Below are 27,666 nucleotides of genomic sequence, written 5' to 3' on the forward strand. Positions count from 1 at the left end.
ATTAATAGACAAACTTTTTACACTACTTCTAAACATAGTATTCCTATTTACTAGCTGGTCACGTAATTAAGAACGCTAAATAGTTTATACTTTTATTCAAATTTCAATAGAGAACACTGGACTCGATTTGTTGTGTGTTGTGGTTGTTTGTATAATTTTGGTGCCATTAAGCGTTGCAAAAGATTAAAAGTGATTACTTCTCATAAAAAAATGGAAAAAAATAAAAGTTGTGATAAATCTACTAGGGAAGTTATAATAAAACTTCGCGGGAAGAATTGGTGTTATAAAAAGTGCATCTGCAATGTTCAAACTATGGTTTTCCATGCTATAAGGCATTTTGATACGTATCAAACAACTTCAGATGTCCCACGTATGCCAAGACAGAAAAAACAACTCCTCAAGATGACCGAAACATCGTCCGTATGGTGAAACAAAATCTTTTTAAAGTGTCCAATGGGCTGAGAAAAGAATATTTCGGCGAAAATAACCCTTCAGCAATCTCAGCACGCACTATTCGAAGACGTTTGGTAGAAGAAAAATTGCACGGTCGGATAGCAAGAAAAGTACCCATGTTGAAACTTTGCCACAGGCAAGCCCAGCTTAGATTTGCAAGAAAAAATAAAAACTGGACTGTGCGACAGTGGAAAAATGTACTTTTCTCTGACTAAACGAAAATAAACAGAGTATGTTCCGATGGAAAACGATATGTTCAACGTCCTCCGAATACAGAATTCGACCCTAAGTTCACGAAAGTTACATTAAAGCACGGTGGTGGAAATGGGAAAATTTGGGGGTGCTTTTCTGGACATGGTGTTGGACCTGTAAAGTTGATAGAAGGTAACATGAATCAATTCCAATACAAAAATATACTGGAAGAAAAAATGTTACCTTATGCTGAAGAAGTTCTACCGGTTATTTGGACATTCCAGCATGACAATGATCCAAAGCACACTGCACACACTGTAAAGGAATTTCTAACAGCGCAGTCAGTTTCTGTTTTGGACTGGCCAGCTAACAGCCCTGACCTAAACCCAATAAAGAATCTGTGGTTCGAAGTAAAGAAAAAGGTTTCAAATACACAGTGTCGAAATTTAAGGGAGCTGTACGACGTTTTCTTAGAAGAATGGAACTCTATTTCTCTAGCAAAATGTTAAAAATTAATAGAGTCAATGCCTCGCCGGTGTAAGCAGTAATTAAAAGCCGTGGACATGCTATTAAATATTAATTTTAGTTAAAAATGTATTAACTTGCTTTACAAATTTTTCTCGCAACGTATTATTGTAATTTTTTTAAATGAAAGTGTCATACAAATCAATTCCCGAGCAGATAAATTAATCGTTCTTAATTATTTGTCCAGCTTCACTATTATTTGAATGTGTTGCTTTGGTAAAATAAATTATTTTTGAATAAAATATTGTTGGCGATTTTATTATTTATTCTTAAACTTAGTTGCTCTATTAATGTGGCTATTTTATGGCATAACTAGTTGCTTCTCAGAAGGTGCACATCTCTGTGTATGACATTATTTAAATAAAAATTTCTAGTACTTCAGATCGTTCTTAATTATAATATGACCACCACTATATTTTATTAATTTTAATAATTTGTTCTATAGGTATTCTTATATCTTTGTGCCATACATGCACATATCTGTCTTTTATGTGTAACTAGCGGTCCGCCCCGGCTTCGCCCGTGGTACATGACACATGTTTACGTTTTCTCTACATAAAAACCATCCTCGTACTTCAAGGAATATAATAAAAAAAGAATTATCGAAATCGGTTCAGTCGTTCTCGAGTTATGCGCTTACCAACACATTTTGCGATTCATTTTTATATATAAGATGTAATTTTAAAAGTGTTAAGTAAGCGTGTTAAAAAATTAAATTGCCAAATAAATCAGGACATTCAAATTCAAATATTTTATTCCCTGAACATGGGTACAATTCTGGTGTTATACAATCATGAGGTCCAGCCATATCCTACCCGTCAAGGCATATGGAATTACAATTATAAAAATACCAATTACAGACATCTTTAGGACACAAAGAAATTAAAAAATACACAACTAGAATAAAAAAAAACTTTTATTTTAAGTACCTATCAGTGTACCTAATTACATAAAATATAATTATAATACACTAGCTGTGCCCTGCGGTTTTACCCGCAGTGCTCCACTCATGTTGGTCTTAGCGTGATGATAGGTAGGTATATATAGCCTATAGCCTTCTTCGATAAATGGGCTGTCTAACACCGAAAGAATTTTTCAAATCGGTCCTAAGATTAGCGCGTTCAAACAAACAAACATACAAATTCTTCAGCATTATAATATAAGTATAGATTAATAACAATTCCTCGTCCAGGAATCACCTCCTTCGACCTGGCAGCCACGGTGACCAGCCCGGGGGGTGTCTCCGAAGACGCGGAGATCCAGGAGGTGGAGGATGGTCTGTACTCCGTCCACTTCGTGCCCAAGGAACTGGGGGTCCATACGGTCTCTGTGAAGTACAGGGAGATTCATATTCCTGGTGAGTAAATACATTTACAAAAGAACAACTATGGAGTTTCTTGCCGGTTCTTCTCCGTAGATACTGCTTTCCGAATCGGTGGTAAATGTTAAAAATATGTAATGATGATTCAAAAGTGCTTCTCGAAGAAGTCTAATTGAATAAATAAATGTTCGAGTTTGAGTTTGGTTATGAATGAATAAACACTTTAATTGCAAAAAAAGTTTGGTAAACCGATTTTAAAACAACGTAAAACAAATAATAATTTGGAAAATCCAAAAGTGCACGCCTCATAATTTTTTTTAATAAATATTTATTAATTATTATTTTTGTTTATTTAATAACAATTAAACCACATCGAATCAGACCCTGAAAAATGAAAGGGTTCTATTCCTGAGCATACTCAAGCGTAAGAGAAAAAAAAAGACTCGATTAGTAAAGTATTTCGGTCGCTAACGTGTTAACAAGAAAAAGGATCCGCACATACAGACACACGGACGTCCAAGACAGAACTTTTTTAAACTGTTTTTTAACTAGTTTAAATAACAAAAATGACATCAAAAATATCATGAACGTTAAAAATAGTGTTTTTTCTTAATATGTGTGTGTATGTATTATCTTACAAGTGCAATGTATGATACATAAAGACATTTTAAGTTTGAAAAATCAGATGTTTTGCGCGAAGTGACAGTAGTACCCACCTCAACGCTTCGCTTATGAGGCGTGCAATATAATATGTATCTTGCTTTATAGAACCTTGCATTTTGGCTATTTGAATAAATTAGTAATTTTATCTCTGATTTAAAATAGAAAATAAAATAATTCCTTTATATTACGTACGTAGAGTATAAAGTCGAGGAAATATGTATGATATTTTATTTCATTTTTTAAAGAAACTTCACTCACACGATTAAAGTGTGCAGAATTTTATAGCATACGTACCTACCTACAACGCAAAAGAATCACGAGCTATTAATAAAAAAACGGTTTCGTTCAAAAACGTATATTTTTAATTGATTCGCAGTATTCATACATACATTTAAGATACTATTTCATTACAAATTAGTTACATATACATTTGCAAATCTTTAAATAAATAATTATCCATAATTCGTAAAAGTAATACTGTCTGACTCACTGCCTGTTATATTTTAACCGTTGATCAAATATTTTTTTTTTTATATTGAACAGAATTTTAATATAACTATTAGTATGGTTATAATATCTGTGGTATTCCTAAAGGAAAAATAGGGAAGGAATTTAAAAAAAGGAGCACGAGTCTGACCAAGTCTGGCCAATGTCGTGAGCGAAGCTGCGGGCAAAAAGCTAGTTGTCAAAACGTAAAATATGTTATAAATAATTGTTCCTCACTTGATATTGTAGGTGCAGATGTGAACAGCTGTCAACTTTTTTAATATAAGTAATTTCTTATTATCGAGGTCGTTGTTATTTAAAATTGCAATTATTAAAGAAATAAAATTGTACACATGTTACTGCTGTATTATGGCTAAATTAAAGAATATCATGAGATATTGCTTGTTTTGTATTCAAAGTATAAGATATCGTTAGCGCTCAAAAACTTACCTACAAGTTATGTAACAGTAGCTTTCCGCCCGCGGCATCGCCCGCGTTTTCAAGAATAACCCGCATAGTTCCCGTTCCCGTGGGATTTCCGGGATAAAACCTATCATATGTGTTAATCCAAGTTACACTCTACATGTGTGCTAAGTTTTATTGCAATCGGTACAGTAATATTTGCGTGAAAGAGTAACAAACATACGTATACATCCTCACAAACTTTCCCATTTATAATTACTAGGATTCATAATTAGATTAGACACAATAATGGAAATTGATAAAAAAAATATATTTAGGTATATAAATACTTGCGGTTTGTATAAAGTCAACATGTTTGACATAAATACCAGTTTTTCTTTAAAAAATAATCAATATTTTTAGAGCACGAACATAGTAGGAAAACTCCCATGACATTTTGTTGTCTTGACAAAAAATAAAGGCAAATAAGTAGACTTTCACGTTTATGTTATTGTTGTGGATTTATATGTACTTTAAGGTACTTATATTTTTATTATAATATTCAGTAGTTATATGTGCTAATAAAAAAAAACCATATAAATACTTACCTCTACTAGATAAGCAAATGAACGAAAACATATTTTGAAATAAAATAAAAATAAAGGTAGAAAAAAGCGTTGATTTAGCGAGACAGTATGACACAGAAAATTGGCATCAATAGAATACCACCACAAAAAAGAAATACTTGAATAAAATAAAACCAAAAATACAACAATGTTATAATGAATGATGTTGAATTGACTGAATCGATCTTTTTCTGGTTTTTAACAAGACAGATTTTATAAACAATTACTATATTATTCCACGACCTTCTTACATTTCCTTTCCTACCAGGTTGCCTGGTAGAGATTGCTGTTCATCAATAAGGCCGCCTTTTGTACAAATGATGCCTTTGTAATTTTGTTCTTTTTTTTCTGCTTTGTCCATTCATGTTTGTACAATGAAGTATTATAAATAAATAAATATATTATAGGATCCCCCTTCCAATTCACCGTGGGGCCTCTCCGGGACTCCGGGGCCCATTTAGTGAAGGCTGGGGGCACCGGCCTCGAGCGGGGTGAAGCCGGGCGCTTCAACGAGTTCAACGTGTGGACCAGGGAGGCTGGGGCCGGGCAACTGGCCATCTCCCTTGAGGGGCCCAGCAAAGCAGAGATTGACTTTAAGGACAGGAAGGATGGATCTTGCGACGTTTCGTATAAAGTTGATGAGCCTGGTAAGTACCTACTCCTATTCTTTTTGAAGTGAAACTTCTTTATCGGGGTTTGAAAAAAAATTAGTGTAACATTTTTTCGCTACGCGCCATCTTTTTCTTATCCCTACCACGCGTGATTCGACGTATTTCTGTAAAGTTGCATATATATATGTAGTAAATTATTTTTTGAAAAATAAGGTCATAAAGAAATTTCACTTCTTACGTGTGAACACTAGTACAAGCACACATTTTTTTTAAATATAATTTTGTTTAAAATCGGTTTAACTATATTTCAAATGATAGCTTCTCTGCTTAGGTGTTCGACAATTTTACCTGGTATCAGAATTTATTGGACGCTGTGTCAATGAACTTTACATTATTCAGCAGATTAAAAGATGCTACTGTACTACGGTTGTTTCGATACGTACTTAGTCACATAGGTATTCTCTGTAAAATGATTCGCCAATAAGCGCGTATGACGCAATCCAGTGCACATCACTTGCACAAAATGTGAACAAAAAATCCAACGTATTTAGGACAATTCACACGTGGCCTATAAATATATTTTACCCTTTAAGTCTCTATAAGAACGCGACGAAAAACTGACGAATTATCACAAACATTAGTAAAAACTATATCGTAAATTCAAGTAATCACTGGCTGAAATCGCGACAGCATCGCTAAAAAAGTTAGCGGAAAAAAGAAAAAAAAAATTTAAAAATCGATCTGTCAAAATGGCCCGCGGTATTTTGCCGCGTTCGTGGTCAAGGCAATGCGATTGGCCGGTCGGTGGAGGGGCGTGGTTAGCATGGAACAAGTCAGTTTATTTATGAAGTGCATATGAGTGTTTATATGTTTTTTACCGCCGAGTTCTGTATGGAACCGCGGGGTGGATGCCATTTGACTTGCTAAGTCCGATGTGGACACGATAAGGCTGCGTGAATTATACGGTTATTTTGCATTTATGTTGACATGATTAATTATTAAAATATACCATTAAATTTTCCGTTTAACTGTCACGGTGGATGGATAGTGCACACGACTGTCGCTTCGACAATAACAACTATTTTACATAGAGCACATTTTATAGTAGGTACCTATATAATTACCTATATCTTTTGGGTTGTTTAACCTAAGTCTAAAAATCCAAATAGGCTAATTTGTATATGGTTGAGTGACAAATGGGTACGTACCATATTACGTTAAATCAGATTATTATTTGAGATAGATGCTGCAAAAAAAGAGATTGATGATACAATATTTTTTCATATTATTTACTATTTTTGAGTTCAGAATCACTTTTACCATAAGATTTCAATACAGTACACTTTTTTTAATTTCATAGTATATTTAAACCAGTGACCCTATAACCAATGCGGACAAAAACTAGAGCAAAAATAGGTAGAGATCAGTAAAATTCCACACTATAAATTAAAAATGAACACTAAACAAAAAGTACTAATGTCCCATGTAAACAAAATGTAAACGACTTTTAAATACCTACTTTAAATAACTCGCAAAAGCTATAAACAATATAACTTGTAGATTATGCAAATTGGATTCAATTATGGCGCCATTTGTTAACGTCATCTGTACGCAATAGCAATTTAATGTTGGCAGATAAACAATTCTCTGGTTAGATCTATTAACATATTTTGTTTCATAATTACCTACTCCAGTAGGGGATATAGTTATGAACTAGCTGTGCCCCTTGACTTTGTTTGTGGATTTAAAAATTTCATAAATTTTCAATTATTGATATATTACAACAACTATGTGCTTTTAAAAAGAGCATACGGTTTAAACAAATTAATGCCAAATTATGAATAGTCATGGACGATCTAAAAAGTATAAAATTTGAAAGATCTGTCGAATAGCTAATCTTTTGTAATATAAAAAGAACAGAAATTTTATCAGTGAAGAGAACAAAACAAATGTAAGAATAGAAAAACAATTTACATTCACTGCGTTGTTGTAGCAACTTTTATAATTAACATTGCCTAACGTAAATTCTATAGAAATACCTTATATTGATCAAGAGACTGTCATAAACTTATTTTTTTACAAAGTTTATGCAACAATATCCCATAGATAGTGATAGAATAAAAAAAATCGTATTAGACTGCCAGATAAAGCGTGTTTATTTTTATGTAGAGTAAGTCGGAACAAATAATCACAAAAATCTATACTAATATTATAAAGCTGAAGAGTTTGTTTGTTTGAATGCGCTAATCTCAGGAACTACTGGTCCGATTTGAAAAATTATTTCGGTGTTGGATAGCCCGTTTATCGAGGAAAAGCTCGGATTATATTATATCATCACGCTAAGACCAACAGGAGCGGAGCAATGCGGGTGAAACCGCGGGAAACAGCTAGTATTAAATATTCACATAAATATGACATTATTACTCAAACTATATGACTCGTTTGGAGAGGTTAGCAGGAAAACAGTTTAGTAGTTGGATAGAGACAAAAATGTAAGTTGACGAGAAAATGCATAAGCCTATTCTTATCATTTACAACTTAGTAACTAAATAACTGTAAAAATCTGAATCAATAAAACCAAGCCACGATTGACCAACGCACCGCTGAACTACATAACTTTCATTATTCTACGTCCATTACCGGCAAAAACGTTGCCAAAACGTAGAATTACAAATAGTGCAACAATATCAGTCGTCGAATCGATAAAAAACGGCGCAGACGAAACAAGTTTAACGACCCTTTGTCCCACAAACAAACAACGCAACTTAAGTCATTATTCACTTAGATAACTCGGAAATTTTTCTAATACACTTATGAAGATCCGACATCAGCAAAAAGGCGCGCTTTCTTTGTCGGATGCTCGGCGAATTTTTTCAGAGTCCCCCAACAATGGGCCCGGACAAATTCTGTTTAGAGCCGGAATTCCTTTCCTTTGGTGTTTAAAAGTCATTTTAATTGACTGGCACGGTGTATATGGAAAAAAATAACTGTTTAGGAAGCAGACGACGCGCTATGACGGAATGCTGCATCGGATATTTGGGTAGTAAATATTTACGGGTATAGTAAGATGGTATAAAAAGGATTGAAGTATGTTTAGGGTATTGATGGCGATTATGCGTGGCTATTAGAATGCAAAAGTTGATTACGTTTGTTGTGGTGATACTCTTACAATGATCAACGAATGGTAATGCGATTTAGTATAAATGGATAGGTAGAGATTTGAAATGTAGCTGGGTTATATTTTCATGTTTAACTTATGTCTTATTACTTCTAAATAATGTAAATTTAACCCTACAAGATATGATTAATATACTAGCGAATTTGAAATTAATATAAAACATATTTTATTTGTTCACATTATGTACATAGTTTGAATACATATTGTTTTAAAGTATGCTCCGAGCGAAATAAACAATATTTTTATAAAGTGACACATAGAATGACATGTAGGTAATGTCGATCCAAATATGTTCACTTATTTAGAAGTTATGTTGGAATAAATAAACATAAATGCATAATGCATAAATAAAAACCCTGAAAACACAGCTTTTTGTCATTCTCATACGTTTATATAATTTTGAAAATAAAATGGATAATAATAGAAGATAATTTATGACTTCATATAGTGTTAAGAAAAACAAGGAAAATTAACATAGTTAAACATATGTTGGTGAGATATAAACACCTGCGAAATGCTAAAAATATCTCTATTACGTTTTTACTTGCACGGGTCATCGAACCCGCAACCTGTCAGTACTGCTGCATATTGTCTACATCATTATTTGTATTTAAAGGTTTATTGATACAAATATACTAATCTTGGTTTAAACGTCTGTTAAACCCTTAATAACTGCCGTGATTTCGTAATTGTAGAGCTAATTAAACTAACTCTACATACATTTTTCTATTCTTTATAAATTTAAATTTTTAACTCTACATAACCAAAGAGTGTAAAAAATTATTATCGACAGCTCTATTTTCTATTTATATACGATAACTGTCAATTTTATTATACACCTCAAAAGTCGTCTTCTATTCGAATATTAGTTTTTGCTGAGCTCTCACTGTGCAATTTGTATCAGTCTTAGTTTATAAATTCGGTTAGTTAGACTACACGTTGGTAGGGTTGATATTTTAAACTTATATCTTCTATAAGTGAGGAAAATATCACACATTGGTAACATTTCTGCGATACATACTGCACGGAATACCAATAATGCAGTCACATATCGATACCTATTGTGAATAACACGCTATACATTTTATTTGCCTGAATTTATAGCATAGGTATTTGAATAGAAAAAAGAGTTTATTCTGATCAACCACATAACTGTTAATTAAGCCAATTCGGTATTTTGTGGGTATTGAAATATTCCTACGGTTTATTACTTTATTACAGTTTTGATTTCTTCAGCCCTAGACTTGACCTATTTATTTATATGAAGATAAAAATAAGTAAAGGAAACAAACACGCTTTCATAAATTTGTAGAAGATTTCGATAAAAGTAGAGAGTGTTTTACTTTGCGATACAAATTAGTTCAGTATAATATGTATAATTAAAACGTTAGGCGCAACCTAATCCCCATTTAAACAACCGTTTAACCGCCAGTTATTGTTACAAAATGTACTGTGCTACTCTCCCCACTATTAAAGAAAAAAGCCAAAACGCATTTTTTGCACAATCAGTAAAAACATGTTGAAAAAAGGACACTCGAAATGTAAATCCACAACAACAATATGCCTACCGCGTTGTTTGTTGCAAATGGTGAAGCGTGAGTTGTTCATATTTTTATGAGGTTCCGTATGTATCTATTTGAAATGAATTAATTCATTATTTATCTCGTTTTTGTGCTGTAGTAGGGTGTAGACGATTTTATTCATATTTTATACTAGCTGTGCCCGCGACTTCGTCCGCGTGGAATAGTGACTGCATAGTAGGTAGTTACTACTTAACTTTTATTGAATAAACACGTACTACCATAAATAATTAAACGAACTGTTAGTAAAATTTATTACTAAACTGAGCTAAAAAATAAAAATAAATACCTAGTTAATTTTCTACGTAAAATTTATTTTAAATTATGTCATATTATTTTTAGGCACCAGGAGGGAAGGGAGCAAATTTATTTTTCTTCCTTCCTTGTATGGATGTTTTTGACAATATATATAACCGTTTCTACGAAAAATCTATTTTTTCATTCGTTGATCTCAAAAATAAAAATTCCGATCACCAGAACGACAGGAAATTTTAATAATTTATTTTTAATTGTGTTTTGCAAAATTTTGTTAAATTACGACTGGATGAAAATTTTGTTCGTGGTCGTCGTCGTCGTTGGTAAGGTGAACAAATCCTTATCAAAACATCATACGCTTAAGACAATAATAAGTATCGATAGCGGATTCTATTCCTTTGCGTTTTGACGTTTGTCTCAGCGCTCAGATCTTTCCTGTCTCACGCCGTAGTAACTAAACCGTTTAGACCGTGCAATAAAAATTAAATAAAAAAAACTCAACGCAACGAAGAAAAGTGCATAGAAAAAGGAAAAAATGTTGTGTGGTTTTATGAAACCACGGTAAAAGTGAAACTTAGGCACAAAATTATCGTATTTGTACGATAATGTCTCCGAATACTGCTTTATACCTATTCGGCAGCCGACCGTCACGCGACATGCTCTACACAGACCAAAAAGTTTGAGACGATGTAATAAAAGTTTCACTAATTTTACAAACTTCCCGAAGATCTTTAAAAATAAATACCATTTTAAATATTTATAAAAATAAAAAAACAAAGTCATCGGGGCTGCCATACCATCATTATCATATCATATACAATTATATTTTTTTTATAATGGTACTTAATTTTAAAGATCGTCGGGAAGTTTGTAAAATTATTATTTATTCCTTTTCCTTCGTTGCGTTGGGTTTTTCTTTTTAATTTTTAAATTTTTAACTTCGGTTTCTTATTTTCATGTGATATTTTCAAGTGAGCGAGACCTACCTCTCCATATTACATTCCTACATCATATTGATATCTATAAGTTTGTTGCTCCTTGACATCTTTTAAGTTGGGCCGTAACCGTGCACAAATTGTAATGGATCACAGTGGCAAAAGAAGTGGTATCTTTAGGAAAAAAAATTGCCAAGAGCCAGGCCTATGTGGCTTTGAGTAGAGTTCAAAATTTCCAGGGTGTGGCTATCCTCTCGCTCCCATATCCCCCTCTTCTTTCACAGACTTTCAACCCTTCTCTTTCCACACCTAGTAAATGGCAGAACCGATTTTGATGTAAACCATAATATTATCTAATTATACCTATATGTACACGTCATATCCTGTCGTTTGATGCTCCATTTGGTATATTTATCTAACCACTGTCACCCCTAAATGTAATAAACGGATGAACCGATTTCGATAAAACACGTTGCTCTTTTATATTTTAATATGCCGCTTGAGTATTGACCACATTCGATTATTGTTCATTCCCACTTTCACCGCTGTAATCTAATAAATGGATAAACCGAATTGGATAAAAATATAACTAATATTTTTTCCCACATTCCCACTTTTACCTCTATATACCTAGGTATAATAAATGGATGAACCGATTTTGATACACTTTATCTAAGAACCAGCGTCGGAAAATATGCTGCCTAACACGCATCTAATTCGTATTACCTGTTAGCGAGCTACGGTGGCACAAACAGACAAACATAGCGGTCAAACACTTATCACCCATCTTTTTGATGGTTAAAAATGATTAAAAGGGGTTAAAAATATAATACGACATAATTTAAAGGACATTTTATGTATAAAATTTACCTAGAAGTAAGCATAATTCTAATTTGACCCCTTCCCCCCCTACTACCTTAGCTTACCCCCCCACCCTTGGGGACTTTCGATATGATCACCTGGACATTTATAAGGAATAATTACTGTAGCGTATAATAGATAACTTACGTTTTATCGTACACTGTATAGTGTACAATAGAATGCCTTTGCAAATGTTCGCCGTGAAATGGTCATAACTTTTTTATTTACAAACCGATTAACATGAAATAAACACTTAATGTTAAATGAAGATTACCACAATATATTAGTGAAAACCGCATCTAAATCGGATAAGCCGTTTCTGAGATTAGCGTGCACAAACATACAGACAAACAGACAAAAAAAATTATAACTACAGTTTTGGGTTTGAGATCGATTTAATAATAACCCCTGCTATTTTTTTTACATATTTTCATTGTACAGACATCACTTTTCTAGAATTTTATTATAATAATATGTATTGAATATTGATTGACCACGCGCAGGGTTACTAATTTCCACTACATCCTCACGCAAATCGTCAATTTTTATGAACATTGAATCTGTAAATAAAAAAAAATCAAAAGATAAGTGTACCTAATTTTAATAAAAAGCTACTAACAAATAAAGTTTTATCAAGAACTAAAGTGACCTTCTTTGGGCGTATAATATAGTCTTGTAAAAGTTATACATGATAAAAATAAAATTTCATCATTTTCTTATTTTGTCATAACTTTAACTAATTAAAAACATAAGTCTAACTATTAATTATAATAAACAATAAATATAAAAGCTACAACTTATCCTTTGTGGGAACGCAAGAAGGCGAAAATTAAAAAAAAGCCGAAGATTTTTAAAAATGTAACCAATGAACACAATCACTGTTATATACTATTACCCAAAGAGAATACAAATACTACGTCTATTACCTATATAACTGTAACTAACATCAAATAATAAACATCTACCCTCACTTATAAAAATTTAGTATATTCACATGAAATATAAGCGCACCTGAAATTTACTCTGGGAAGATATGAATTATTTATTTAACTTTAAAAAAAAACAAACTCACCAACATCATAATATTTAAATTATGAATTTCCAAGGAGCGTTAATATTATGTAAATTGATTTAATTTTAATGAAATCTCATAGATGGCGCTGTTTTAAATTTGTCTTTATACTACTAAGATTCATTATACTGTTTCTCTGCCAAAATTACTTAAATGATGTAGTTTTTATAGTGTAAAAGTAGACAATAGCATGGCTTACTCAAAAACAACATTTAAACATGAGTCTTTATATTGTACGCTGTCGTAGTACACGGAATACGTAAGAAAAATAAAGGTTCACAGCTCCTCCCCCGAAGGTGATAGCATGATAATATGTATATAACAGCCTGACCCGACCTGTTAGTAATATTCATGCAAAATTTGAAGTAAATCCGTGCAGTACTTTCTGAGATTAGACTGGACAAACATACAGACAAACAGACAAACAGACAAACCGACAAACAGACAAACAGACAAAAATTCTAAAAACTATGTTTTTGGCTTCTATATCGATTATAGATCATGGATTATGTATTCTTTTAAAAAAATATTCAATGTACAGTTTTGACTTTCCTACGATTTTATTATATGTATAGATAGTTTTTTATTGTTCTGTACGACAATGATTGAAACAAATTCGTTGTAACACAGCTGCTCTATGATAAATCTGTGGAAGCAAAGAAAAATAAAATATTTCTGGACATTTTTAAAATTCTCTCTTTATTAAAGTACACTTTTAAAACTAGTTGTCTTGAATACATTAGAAAGGAGACGTGGATATCTTAGAATACCTGTAGTAGGTATACGAGGGATCTCTAAAAATAACGCAAAATTTAAATTTCTCTGCGAGTCGAAGAAGAATTATTATCCATCGTTAGTGGCTCATTTCGATTGACAGCTTCTCCCCGAAAAACAGTTTTTATATTCTAATGAAGTTTTTGTTGAGCTTTTTTCGCATTTTCAACGGGTTTTTAGATCAATGCAAATAATGTCGGTACTTTTGAGGATTAGTAAATTATGTCGTTTGATTTGTTATTGATGTGCCAACTACCAGGTGTGCGAGGTTTGGGAAATTTATGAAAGACTCTGTTTCCGTGTGTTTTGTCCTTGGATAAATTAATTCCAATTTAAATATAAATAAAACAATAAATTATCTGCAACTTTTTCGCCCACTAGATTTAGCTCTAGTTCCTTCTTTCTATCTGGGTACATCTTCTCTCTACAATACAATTTACAAAAATTCTGTAATATAATAATTATTTTAAATATTGCATCAAGCAGTATACTATAAGTTCCAAATGGAGTATAATTTATAGGTGATACATATTATAATGTGAATGTTTAATTCCATCTCGAATACAATAAAAAGTCACGCTTTTCGATATCTACATGCATTCAGTTTTATGTTTTGTTTCTTCATGATTACACTGAAATCCTTATCAAAATCAAGATAATAATATTTTATAGAGCTAATATTTTGTGTTTGGAGAAGTATGTGTAACTATAATCTAGATTTTTTTCCAATGATTTATGATACAATAAAATATAAACCAATTAATCAATAAATGAGGGCATTGATAATCACTAAGTATTACTTTTAACACTACAAACAATTACTTATGTATTTATGTTAAGTACACTTCAATTTTTATAATATTAAGACGAACCTCAATCACCGGTACAGTCTGTAAATCAGCGCTGTATAAGTGCAGCATTTTCCTGAGTCTGTGTCCGTTTGCCTAATTTTAAGAGAAATTTTGTAATGTTTTGGCTGTGGTTTTTGGCAATAAATTTATTTTCTTTCTTTCTTATACCATGCTATCCTCCAGGTGAATACCGTATCGGCTTGAAGTTCAACGAGCAGCACATACCAGACTCTCCCTTCAAGGTGTACATCAGCCCAGCGGTGGGAGACGCTCATCTGCTTGAGGTCGCGCAGTTCCCGGACTCCGCGCAAGTGGACAAACCAACACAATTCTATATCAGACTCAATGGTGCTAAGGGACAGCTTAGTGGAACTGTAAGTAGTTTTATCTTGAGACTATATCTATTTAAATTAGTTTTTTCATCAACTTCAGTCCATATACGTTCCCACTGCCTATACCTCTATAGCAATTAGAGGTACAAGGACGATATCTTTGCTGGGCTACCTATGTTACTATAAATCAGATTTCAACCCAAAAATTGAGATAACAAACTTTGCACTTTGTTAAGAAAATTTATGAAGTATCATGTCGTCATATACCTTGAATACAGATCATACATAAGAAGTTTCTAACACATCTTAAGAAAAGCAAAGGCATCTCAGGTCCAAATAAACAGAGCTTTTAAAAAAATCTATGCCTATGTTTTTCGATAAAGATGTAGGTTAAAAGCGTTTAAAAATTAATCGTGTGGTTTTTGAATGAAGGATAATGAGATTGTTTTTTTCAGAAATCCTTAATTACATATAAATAACATGATTCTTCATTAGTTACCAGTAGTCAAATATCACTTTTTTCATAATTAGAAGAGTTTTTGTAAAAAAAACTACGTATCTAAATTATCCTGGTATTTTACTCTAATTTCCTTTACAGACTCTTTAATAAGAGGTAAATCGCGTACTAAATCCACCACATACGTCAATAACTTTCACGGTGAAAACATTTAGACCGGACTCTCAGTGGAGTTTCGTTTGCAAAAATACCGGACCTAAATCTGACTTCTGATATATATTGTATAGATCCCAGACATCCTATAGACAGATGTTGCCAACCAGTTTTGTGGTCCCCCTCCCCCCACAACGGTAATTAAATATGGCATACAAAGAAAAAAATAAAAATTTCCAAAACATGCCGCGTGGGGTATCAAATGAAAGAGCTTATTGAGTAGATCACGAATATATAGCATACTATAACATTTCTTACACTTTCTCTAAGATTTTTTAGAAAATTTACGAAAATGGTCCATTTTTGAGTTAACTTTAAACCACTATAGATTGAAAACTCATGAATATATTTTTTAAATTATTATTTTAAATAATTAACAATAGTCCATTGTTTACGATTCAATAGTTCGTACAGTGAAATAGTTGCATGGGGGAGTGGGGGAAGCATTCAAAGATGGCGAGTATATTTTCAAGTTTATGCCAGAAATAAAGGCCTAATACAAAAATATCGGTGTCAGGGCTTAGAATAATTATCTCTGCACTGTCGTTGTGTTTGACAGAATGAAAAATATGGCAGAACATTCTTGAATCAGCCTCTTAACTTCATCAGCCTCTTCTAAACTTGAAAATATACTCGCCATCTTTGAATGCTCCCCCCACTCCCCCATGCAACTATTTCACTGTACGAACTATTGAATCGTAAACAATGGACTATTGTTAATTATTTAAAATAATAATTTAAAAAATATATTCATGAGTTTTCAATCTATAGTGGTTTAAAGTTAACTCAAAAATGGACCATTTTCGTAAATTTTCTAAAAAATCTTAGAGAAAGTGTAAGAAATGTTATAGTATGCTATATATTTGTGATCTACTCAATAAGCTCTTTCATTTGATACCCCACGCGGCATGTTTTGGAAATGTTTATTTTTTTCTTTGTATGCCATATTTAATTACCGGGGTGCGGGGAAGGGGACCACAAAACTGGTTGGCAACATCTGTTTATAGGATGTCTGGGATCTATACAATATATATCAGAAGTCAGATTTAGGTCCGCTATTTATGCAAACGAACATCTCCTTGGAGCCTGCTCTAATTGATGTATTTCTAAATGACAATATATTTTTAACATTGGCTGAAATTGAAAATGTTATTAATCCAACAAGAACATGACTTTTCAAATTGTTTTATGTAAATTATTATTGATAACTTTTATGGTTAGGGAGCCAGGTGCAAATTTGGTTCATTATTTCCTCTCAAGAGATAATTCGTCAGACGCATGAGAGTATAGTATTATAAAGCCTCGTGAACGTCAGCTGGCGCTCGGTTGGGGGGGTGAGCGGTTGTAGCCTCCCACGCACATAGGAAAAAAAATACATTCATTCATTCATTTCCTCTCAGCTAAAAATTTGTCAAATTGTAGCTAACCCAATATCTCAACGAAAAAAAATAGTCAGCTGGTTACAGCATGGTGTATTATACGTCAGCTGGTGTCTCGAACATGAAAGTTAAATTTAAAGAAAAATTTATTTTCCGTTATTTCCTCTCAAACAAAAATTTACCTGATGATAGCTTATATGTAACTGTGGATAAATATATATGTCAGCTGGCTGTATCTTGGTGGAAAAACCGTCAGCTGATATGGGAGGCTACAACCGCTCTTCCCCCCAACCGAGCTCCAGCTGACGTTCACGAGGCTTCATAATACTATACTTTGATGCATTTTACTAATTACCGCTTGAGAGGAACTTGGTCATAAAATCTGCTGCTGGCTCCAGGACCATTATAAATAATTCGATTTTTAACCCTTAATATAATACGTAATACCTAATGGTTGCTTGAAAACTTGGTGAACGTTCTTTTGAGTAGTACATATATTATTTACTAGCTTTCCGCCCGCGGCTTCGCCCACTTTGTCTAAAACCTAATAAATTATATACCAAACCTTCCTATTGAATCACTCTATCTATTACAAAAAACCGCATCAAAATCCGTTGCGTAGTTTTAAAGATTTAAGCATACATAGGGACAGAAAAAGCGACTTTGTTTTATACTATGTAGTGAAATGGATAGGCATATATATGGATGATGCTAGCCCCGGGAAGTAAGTACTATATTTATCTTTAAGTTAAAAGTAGGCATTAATAAAAACTATAAGAAAAATTGGTACTTACCTACTTAATTATAGTTATTTAAATGCAAATACTTACACGAAAGTCGATTTAAAATTCACACCAATAAATTATTTTCCATACCATCACGCCATCAATCAATCTATCGAATTGCCTTAATTCACAAAGGTTTACCCCAAATATTAAATATGAATCGAACCCCAGACCAATGCCCGATGGACAACTGCCATTGCACAATGGGGTCAGTGATTTATTGTGTGAATATGATATTTTTCCTTATCTTTACGCAGAGATAAAAATAACATATAAATATGGTTTTTATGGTTATTTTTTTATAGTAATATTCTGTTTAGCTTGACGTTCTTAGCATAATTTATTTCGCTGTAAAAGTATTTTTTTACGTATACGTTTAATTTGAAAAAAAATGAATTTACGCGACAAAACATGGCATGAGTTTTCATGAATTTCAATATAAGTAGGTAGACATAGATCAACATAAGGCAATTTTGTCACTGTTGCAGGCGTTAATGGTTCTTGATAAAATGTAGAGACATTTTTCAATTTATTTGATTTCTATGTTTTTTATTATAATTAAACATATAAACACACACACGAATACGATCCGAATTACAGATTCTCCCGTATTTATAGACCCTTGAATAGTGGTATTGTATAAAATTGAAAAATTGAATTCTGCGCATAGACAGACTATTGTGCCCTCAAAGATTGTGCCATTCAAAGAACATTTATACAATAATCATTGTGAGAAGAAATTGTTCGATAGTATAAGACTTTACCTTTACCTACTTAATTGTAAGAAGTTTAGATGTACTTGTTACTAATTTATAAGGATCAGATATTATCAAAATCCATTTAACCGTTCTGGCGTGATCGAGTAACATACATGCATCCAAGGAGCATCTGTTAGTAGAATAGTAGGTTTTATTCAATAAGATACAAATGCATGCAAAAGTTAATGTCGTGTATTAATATAAATTCATGCAATTTGTAAATAATAATCTCTTTGGCAACATTTCAAATATCACAATATTAATACCAGTGTGCCAAAAATTATTTAATTTTAGTAGAGTTGAGTTTTATTCAAATTTAAAATTATTCATCAAATTATTCTGTTTTAAAACCGACAATATTATTGATGATGGATCATGTTATTATAACTACACACACACTACACATTTGTATTGTTACCTCTACCACAGACTAATAATAATATACTACGTATACAACCTCTACATTTTAAAGTTATCTCGTATATTGAATAACTAAATTATTTAAAAGATTAAAAATCAATACGATGAAACCAATTGATGACCTTTAATTTGTTAAGAAAAAGACAAAATATATAACATAAATATATACCTATAACCCACGCGAATAAAACCAAAGAACAAAAAAATCTCGTCTATACGAAAACTCAATTCTTTAATATTCCAAAGGCGATATTCCCTAGTTATTTCCCCATCAGTCCACTTCTGGCCAGTTGCCGATGCGGGTATTTGTAAAAAGAAATCGGTCAAGTGCGACTCGGACTCGCGAAAGTAAAGGTTCCGTACAAATAATATAAACTGCCAAATGTCCAATATATGACCGCGCCGACCGTTGCTTCGATTTTTATTATTTGTTGATAGAGCAGCAATATAAATATATATATTATCTCTGAATATTTCTATCTCTATCTATCACGGTTCAAAAAAGGTGATAGACGGAAGAACATAAAGACAAGCGAAGTCTCAGTAATAGGGTTTCTATTTATCCCTTGCGTACGGAACCCCAAAAAAAGGCAATAAAACATGACCACGTGACGGCCGTTACTCACATTTTCATGAGATGCGGTATTAAAATTAATATGGCAACACTTGGTCAGTGTTGTTTATGTGGGATACGAATCTTGGACGGATAGGGCAAGGCTGTAGGATTTATTGCCTTTTATCTAGTGTGAAAGAAGTGTTTCTTTTTTTAATTTGTGATTTCTTTTATTTTCAACTTCGAAATCCATTTATTTAGTCTGAAATGATGTGTTAGATTTTAATTATTTTAGAAACTATCATTTTCATGGTGTGATTGATTAGATTTTCTTAAATAAAAAAATAAATAAAAAATAAAATAATATTTATTTGCCAAAAGAAGGTTATTAAAATATATACAGATTATGACAGCGGACCCCGCACTAGGCACAGCCTGTCTCGCGGGGCCATAAAACGATTTATACAATAAAAATGGAGGTTCACGTAGGGTCCAACACGTATACGGTATAATACAATGCAACTTTGAACATAGTACGGTACGGTCACTTAAAGTAATAGTAATAATAATAAAAGTTATATGCTTATTTATACAATTGTACAGTTAAAGTATTCTTAGGATCTGTTCTGTCTGCTTATAGTCTTTGGACACTAGAATGCTTATCAATTTAGATTTAATATTGAGTAATGTGAATTGCCGGAAGTTAACAAGTTTACTGAATTTGTTATACAAGAATGGGAACATAAAATTTTGAAAACGTTTGGAAAAGAAACATTTGGTCAATGGGGTTGGTGCTCTTAATAGCCGTTTCGAGTTATTTGTGTAAAAATTAGATTTTAAGAGTTTTTTGTGCATTGAGATGATTGCATGTAAAATATAAAGTCCTCTAACATTTAAAACATTAGCATCCCTGTAGAGAGACACTGTCACACAAATCATCAAATATTTGCTGAATTTAAATTGAGACTTAAGTAATTGAATTAAAAAAAATATATATTTTATTTCCTTAAATCAAAGATGAACACATTTTCATGTTTAGACTGCAGACTTATATTTTATAATAACTATTAATATAATTTCGTGTCGAAATCCACGTTTATTTTTAATTCCAACCCAAAAGCGAATACAAGAATTTTCATTAAATTTGACCTCTATTTATACGTATCATTGTAATTAATTATAATAATAATTAGTAGAAGCCATCTTAACTATATTATACTCAAATTTAAGGTCGTTCTCAAGGCGACTGTAACGCATTTAATAATTAAGTGTAGTTAATTTACCTGTCTCTAATTGCTATGTTATTTAAACATTGTTTATTAAATCTTCTGAATGAATGAAAAAGATATCCCAAAGGGCTATGGAAAATTGGGGAATAGAGAATTTTAACACAATCGTTTTGTATCCATAAACATATATATGTTTCAATTGCATCTTTAAATATAAAACTTCATTCGATTCCCTGTATGTATGTATATTGTATACCTAATATTAGCAATAGAATTATGTGATCAAATCATATAATATTTTATGGATAAGAAATATAGAAACATTGAATCCATTCACTATGTAAATCGATCACTAAGTTTTTTCTAATACTTTCTCCCATTCCAAAATCAAACTCAAGCATTTATTTATCTAATTAGACTCCTAGATACACCTTTATCACAGAATAATATAGATAATATTGTTATACTGTGCCTTTATTGTACATAATATTACGTACTAACTATGCTCCGCGGTTTTACTCGCATTGCTCCGCTCCTGTTGGTCTTAGCGTGATGATATGTAGCCTATATCTGTCCTCGAAAAATGGGCTATCTAACACCGAAATAATTTTTCAAATTGCACCAGTAATGCCTGAGATTAGCGCGTTCAAACAAACAAACTCTTCAGCTTTATAATATTAGTATAGATATTACGTATTACCTATATATAGATACTTTAACATAGTTTTACCATTTCCCAGGTGGTATCCCCAACAGGCAAGACAGACGACTGCTTCATCCAGAACATAGATGGAGACCAGTACTCCATCAGGTTCATGCCACGAGAGAATGGCGTCCACAACATCAATGTTAAGTTCAACGGAGTGCATATACCCGCGTCTCCGCTGAGGATCAAGGTTTGTATCGACCATTGGCGTATAAACAACTACAACACAACTTACAACAAACAACAAAAAAATCTACAACACACAAACAAAAAAAAATGGTGAAGGAAAACTCTATGTTTGATATAATAATTGACTTTGTCTTCTATGAGTGTTTTATACAAAAAATAGGATTTTGTTGTTATGGACAGTTTGATCACTTGATAATTATTGATATTGGTCAAAATGTGCGGTTTACAATATGTTCAGAAGTTGTGAATTCGAGAAATGCGAACATCGATTTTTAAAGAATAATTTCGGCTTAATTCAAGTGTGGAATTTTGTATGAAATTCGCCAATTGGTATGCTTAAAGGGATTACATTTTTTTCTAATTAGAATATTATACTCGAAATACCTAATCAATTTTAACAAAAACTATCAGCTTTGTCATATCCCTACATTGTGCTTCAAAACAATCGCCGCTAGATGGCGTTACATCTATTAAACTACGCGAAAATTCATACATTTTATTTAAACCAAGTTACAGTTATATTAATATTCAAGTATATTATCAAACATTTTATTCCAATTAATCCATCTGCTATTCCTACCGACATTAATTAAATAGAAACCTAATTAGACTTGCTAGACATTAATTAGGCACACTGAATAAGGATTTCAAAAGGTCAGTTATATTTTAAATACGCCATAAACGTCAGTTGCATATTAATTATTATTAGTGACGTCTTTATGCAAAAAGAAAATTAGGTCAAAGTAAAAGTACGTAAATCTTTTCGTCTATTTTATTAAATGCAAACGCGTTGGCATTATGCAAACTTTAAAACTATTGTTAAAATATAGTTATAAAACTCTTTTTTCTTTTAGTATAGCTGTAAGAAAGTAAAGTAAATGATTGATAATTGAGGTATTCTATTCATAAATAACTTGCTGTACCCAGCAATAACTATAACGCCTTATTTCGCAATATTGTGTCCAAATTGGCACTTAATCAATGCAGAACTTTTTGAGCTTTTAAGCATTCGCTATCCAAGTGTACATATTATAAGTTCACTTGTAAGTGAAGTCCCGTGTCCCCAAGTGGGGTAAGGGGCAGCATTATCCATACATGTATGTTTCACTGATCGATTATCTTTAGGGACAAGTAGGCCAGCCTTCTGTGTCCTGCCAGACCGAGACATTTTTTTCGTCGTCTCCACCGGGAATCGAACCCAGGACCCCTCGGTTCTCCGCTCACGCGTCAACCACTGTACCAATGAGGCGGTCAAGTACATATTTTTGGAAATTTCCACGTGAAGAAAATGGTGTTAATTCTTAATGATTGTTTCCCAGGTCGGTAAGGATGACGCTGATCCAGCTGCTGTGCACGCGCATGGAGCTGGTCTGGGAACTGTTAAGACAGGTGAGATAATAAATAGCTTGAATTTTTTTTTTTGTTTTATGGCATTCAAATGCTTTATAAATATAAATTTTTAAAGAATAGAAAAAATTCGATCACTGAGCGGGACTCGAACCCACATCCTTTCGCGCCATTCCGGGGCGGATGCCTGACAAATTCAGCCACTCGTGACCCGCCAGAGCGATCGAATTTATTCTATTCTTTAAAAATTTATATAATAAATAGCTTGTTATTTATTTAAGTAACAACACATCAAACATATAAAGTTTTATAAAAATACATAATATTGAACATATTGTCTAAAATATATGTGTAGGTACATATTAGGTATCTATTCAGTTATGACATATCTTTTTCAATTACTCTTAAATAATAGATATTTTATAAGAAAATAATTATATTATATTATGACTCATGTCATCTGTTTCATTGAAAACTGTTGTTCCTTATCAACATTGAAGCAATTTTGAAATACCGTTTACTATAGAAGATTATAAAGATTGGTATACTTAGATTAAAAAACTTTACCTGTACCAAATACCATGCAAACTCAGTTCTTGGTGTTTTTTTCTGTTCGTTTAAAAACAATTAATTTATAATACGAATTTAAAAAAAAATCTTTTATTTAGGCGCCAAAACGGACCTAATAATCGACACATGTAACGCCGGAGCGGGAATCCTGGCGGTGACAATGGACGGCCCCTCACGTGTGGCCATGGACTGTACTGAGGTGGAGGAGGGGTATAAGGTGAGGGTTTAAATCGGGTTTATTTGGGTTTTAATTGAGATTTAATAGTAATATTTTTTAGATGTTCGCATGATGTTTTTTAAAACATCCTTATTGAATTTGTCGTGAGAAAGTAGTTTTAATATTTTATTTTATTTTTCTCTCTGCTGATTTTCACAAGGAATTAAGATAACCTGGTAAGAAAGTTCTTCGTCGCATTAACTCATTATTCTTAGTCATTCTTAATTATATAAAATATATTAATTAGAAAATTTTCAAAACAATGTAAACTATAAGGCGAGAGTAGAGTCACTACTTCCACGCTCCGCTTATGAGGCGTGTAACATTCACATTATTATTGGAAATTGAAACTAATTAGAATTCATTTAGAATTGTAGTTCTAGTTCGCTATTATCTACTTAAAATTTTCTTTCAAATTATTCCTGTAATTGAAATTAGGTGTGCTACTACACAATTTTGTCTCTAAAAATTCTTTATAAAATCAGTCAGATTTAAATATTTCCATTGATTCTAATTATATTTTCAGGTGCGATACACGCCTCTGGCCCCCGGTTTCTACTACATGAGCATTAAGTACAACGGTCACCACATTGTCGGCTCACCCTTCAAGATTGAGGCTGCAGGTTTGTAGATTTGTATAATGTATCCAAAAGAAAATAAAAAAAAAACAAATAAATGCTACTTACGTATTAAAATTTTCAAATTGAAAGATTAATGATTCAGACGATAAACGTTTATTTATTTATTGATATCTTCATAACTCAATCTATACTTATACTTATTTATCTATAATATCTATAATCTATAATAATATTATTTTGTAAGGTTTGTAATTATGTATGTATACGTATGTATGTATGGTTTTCACGCATAAACTACTGGACCGATTTCAAAAATTCTTTCACCATTAGAAAGCTGCATCTTCTCTGAGCAACATAGACTAGGTTTTATCCAGGAAATCCCACGGGAACGGGAATTATGTGGGTTTTTCTTTGAAAACGCGGGCAAAACCGCAGACGGTAAGCTAGTAATGAATAAACTTCTTCCTTTTACATTCACCATTTATTTGGTCTCTAAACCAAAAAATTCCTTACAGGAGAGAACTTAGCAGAAATCGGAGCGCAAGAAACCAGCTCAGTGACAGTGGAAACAGTACAAAAGGTACTTATTTAATTCACCGTATTTACAATTATTAATTAATACAATTTATTTTAACATTTATAATATACCTATAAATATTCTAACAGTTTATATCTACATACACATAAAATTCTTGTGTCACAATGTTAGTATTCTCCTCCGAAAGGGCTGGACCGATTTTCATGAAATATTGTGCGTTGGTTAGATTTGTGAGTCGGCCAATATCTATTTTTCATACCCATAACTGATAAGAGTAGTGCTGAACAACTAGTTTTAGGCGCGGGTCAAACACAAGCGGCGCGGGCGCGGGCGTGCCATAAGCGCACCTCTTGAATCTGTTTTGCACCACGTGCTTCTTATACATTTTGTATGAAAGAATTTTGGACAGGTGTCGAGACGGCACGCCACGGTTGTGCCAAGGTTGCGCCGCCTTTCCAAAATTATTGCATACAAAATGCCAATAGCGCACCCGATGCACACCGGCGCCGCTTGTATATAATATGTCCCGCGCCTTAGTATTTCGACTGACCGGTTGGCTTGGTTGGTAGTGGCCCTGCCTTCCAAGCCAGAGGTCGTGGGTTCGATTCCCACCCGGGGCAAATATTTGTGTGATGAACATAGATGTTTGCTCTGTGTCTAAGTGTTAATTATCTATATAAGTATTAATTTAAAAATTATATATATGTATGTTTATCAGTAATATGGTTTTCATAACACAAGCGAAACCTTAGTATGGGATCAGATTGTGCCGTGTGTGAAAATTGTCCTGAAGTATTTATTTATTGAAGTGAAACTTCTTTATCGGGGTTAGATAAAAATTTAGTGTAACATTTTTGAGTTACGCCGTACGCGTGACATTTTTGCGTTACGCCATACTCGTGACATTTTTAAGGTCATAAAGAAGTTTCACTTCTTACGTGTGTACACGCATACATTTTATTTATTATTTATTTATTTATTAATGTTAAAATGTATAAGGTATCAAAAGCTGCGCAGAAGCAAGGGCCAGTACTTCCCCACTTCAAGTCGGACGCCACGAAGGTCACGAGCAAGGGCATGGGCCTGAAGAAGGCGTATCTGAACAAACACAACCAGTTCACTGTACATGCTGGGGATGCGGGTAAATATTGAAAACTTGTTTTCCATAATTTTCCCAATTTTTTTTTGTTATAAGTCCACTTGGTTCCTAGGAGATTGACTCAGTTCTCATGATAACTTTGTATGCTCTCAAAAGAGTTCCCCATTTTTGCAAATTTTTTCATGGAAATCGTAATAATTATATCACTACTCTAAATAGGAATATTTTCTTATTTTTTTGTAACAATTTTCATTCATAGTTTGTTCTTATAAGTCATATGTATCTATAGCCTAGTCTTTCTCGATAAAATGTAGTAGCCAACACAAAGTTAGTCAGCTTTTGTCTGTTGTTCAATTCGAACCAGACTTTCGTGATTATTTTAGCGTTTAAACAATGAAAAAAAGCCTTGCTTTATAAATGTTGAATTTGATATTTTTGGTTTAATGGCATTCTATTCTTTATAAATTTATATTTATAAATGTTTTTAATTTGATTCCAATCTGTATTACAGTACTTTAAATTCATGCCTTATTTCATATCACTAATATAATTTGTTTATTACGAAAACTTTATCAATTTTTCTTATTCCCCAGGTAACAACATCCTCTACGTCGGTATCTACGGACCCAAAGGTCCCTGTGACGAGGTCCAACTGAAACACAAAGGTAAAAACAACTACGAGTGTTGGTACGTAGTGCGCGACAGGGGGGAGTACATTGTGATCGTCAAGTGGGGGGAGGAACATATCCCCGGATCGCCTTATAAGGTCGAGGTCTAGATCATCTAGATCAAAATGTAGATGTAGATTTACTTCGATTTTGTTAGGTTAATTTGTAATGTTTTTTTTTCAGCCATGTTTTTGTAATTTCGTATTTAGTTCGTCTGGTGTTTCAAAAATTGTTTTATTCTATTAGATTATTTACTATTTTTGATGATAAATGTTTCGGAATTTGTAATGATGGTTTTGTTTCATTTTTATATAAAGTAAAAAATTTAAAATCATTTTGTTCATTGCCAGATATATTATATTGATTTGTAGAAGAATGATTGTCTACTGTTTCGGAATTGTTACTTGTATTTCTCATTTCTTTAGTTTTTTTTAAAGATTATTAAATTCTATTATTAAAAATTTTGAATAAACGAAATTAGTCTTTAAGTGCCTGAAGATTGTATTTTAGAACTTACTTAATCTTAAATTGTTAAAGTTCATTTTTTTAACGATTTGATTGAATTAAAAGAACCATGTGTATAAATAATAATAGTTTAAAATCAAGCTGCAGAATTACGCATAGAATTAACATATAGTAACGACAAATTGCTGAGCGTTTTATTTTTCTTGTTACTAATATAGTGCATTTAATTGCACTATATTTAAATTTTACTTGCACAAAAGGAAGTAAATCTACATAATATGTTTGTTGTTTTACAAGTCAAGTGACTGCTAGTCAAACAAATATAATATCCTTTACGGATATTCTAGTCATCTTAAAGCTCTTTATTAATTAGGA

The 27,666-nt window shown here is 32.5% G+C and overlaps 1 protein-coding gene across 6 annotated transcripts in view; it reads left to right on the plus strand.

Moving 5' to 3' along the window:
• cher (filamin A protein cher) overlaps nt 1-27,053 on the plus strand; it is an 82,722-nt gene extending 55,669 nt beyond the window's left edge. For all 6 annotated transcript variants that reach the window (XM_090115840.1, XM_090115839.1, XM_090115838.1 and 3 more), the window contains 10 exons: nt 2,363-2,527; nt 5,076-5,315; nt 14,969-15,159; nt 21,652-21,807; nt 23,126-23,195; nt 23,822-23,940; nt 24,467-24,563; nt 25,037-25,101; nt 26,059-26,200; nt 26,752-27,053. In XM_090115840.1, the coding sequence (XP_089971966.1) occupies nt 2,363-2,527; nt 5,076-5,315; nt 14,969-15,159; nt 21,652-21,807; nt 23,126-23,195; nt 23,822-23,940; nt 24,467-24,563; nt 25,037-25,101; nt 26,059-26,200; nt 26,752-26,936 (1,430 nt within the window). In that variant the 3' untranslated portion in view covers nt 26,937-27,053. The remainder of the gene's footprint in view (nt 1-2,362; nt 2,528-5,075; nt 5,316-14,968; nt 15,160-21,651; nt 21,808-23,125; nt 23,196-23,821; nt 23,941-24,466; nt 24,564-25,036; nt 25,102-26,058; nt 26,201-26,751) is intronic.
• Nucleotides 27,054-27,666: the final 613 nt, after the last annotated feature.

Source organism: Colias eurytheme, chromosome 24, assembly GCF_061535395.1.
Source record: "Colias eurytheme isolate Ceu_HAF_F1 chromosome 24, ilColEury1 Martin Lab GWU primary, whole genome shotgun sequence".
In the NCBI taxonomy this organism is placed as follows: Eukaryota; Metazoa; Arthropoda; class Insecta; order Lepidoptera; family Pieridae; genus Colias; species Colias eurytheme.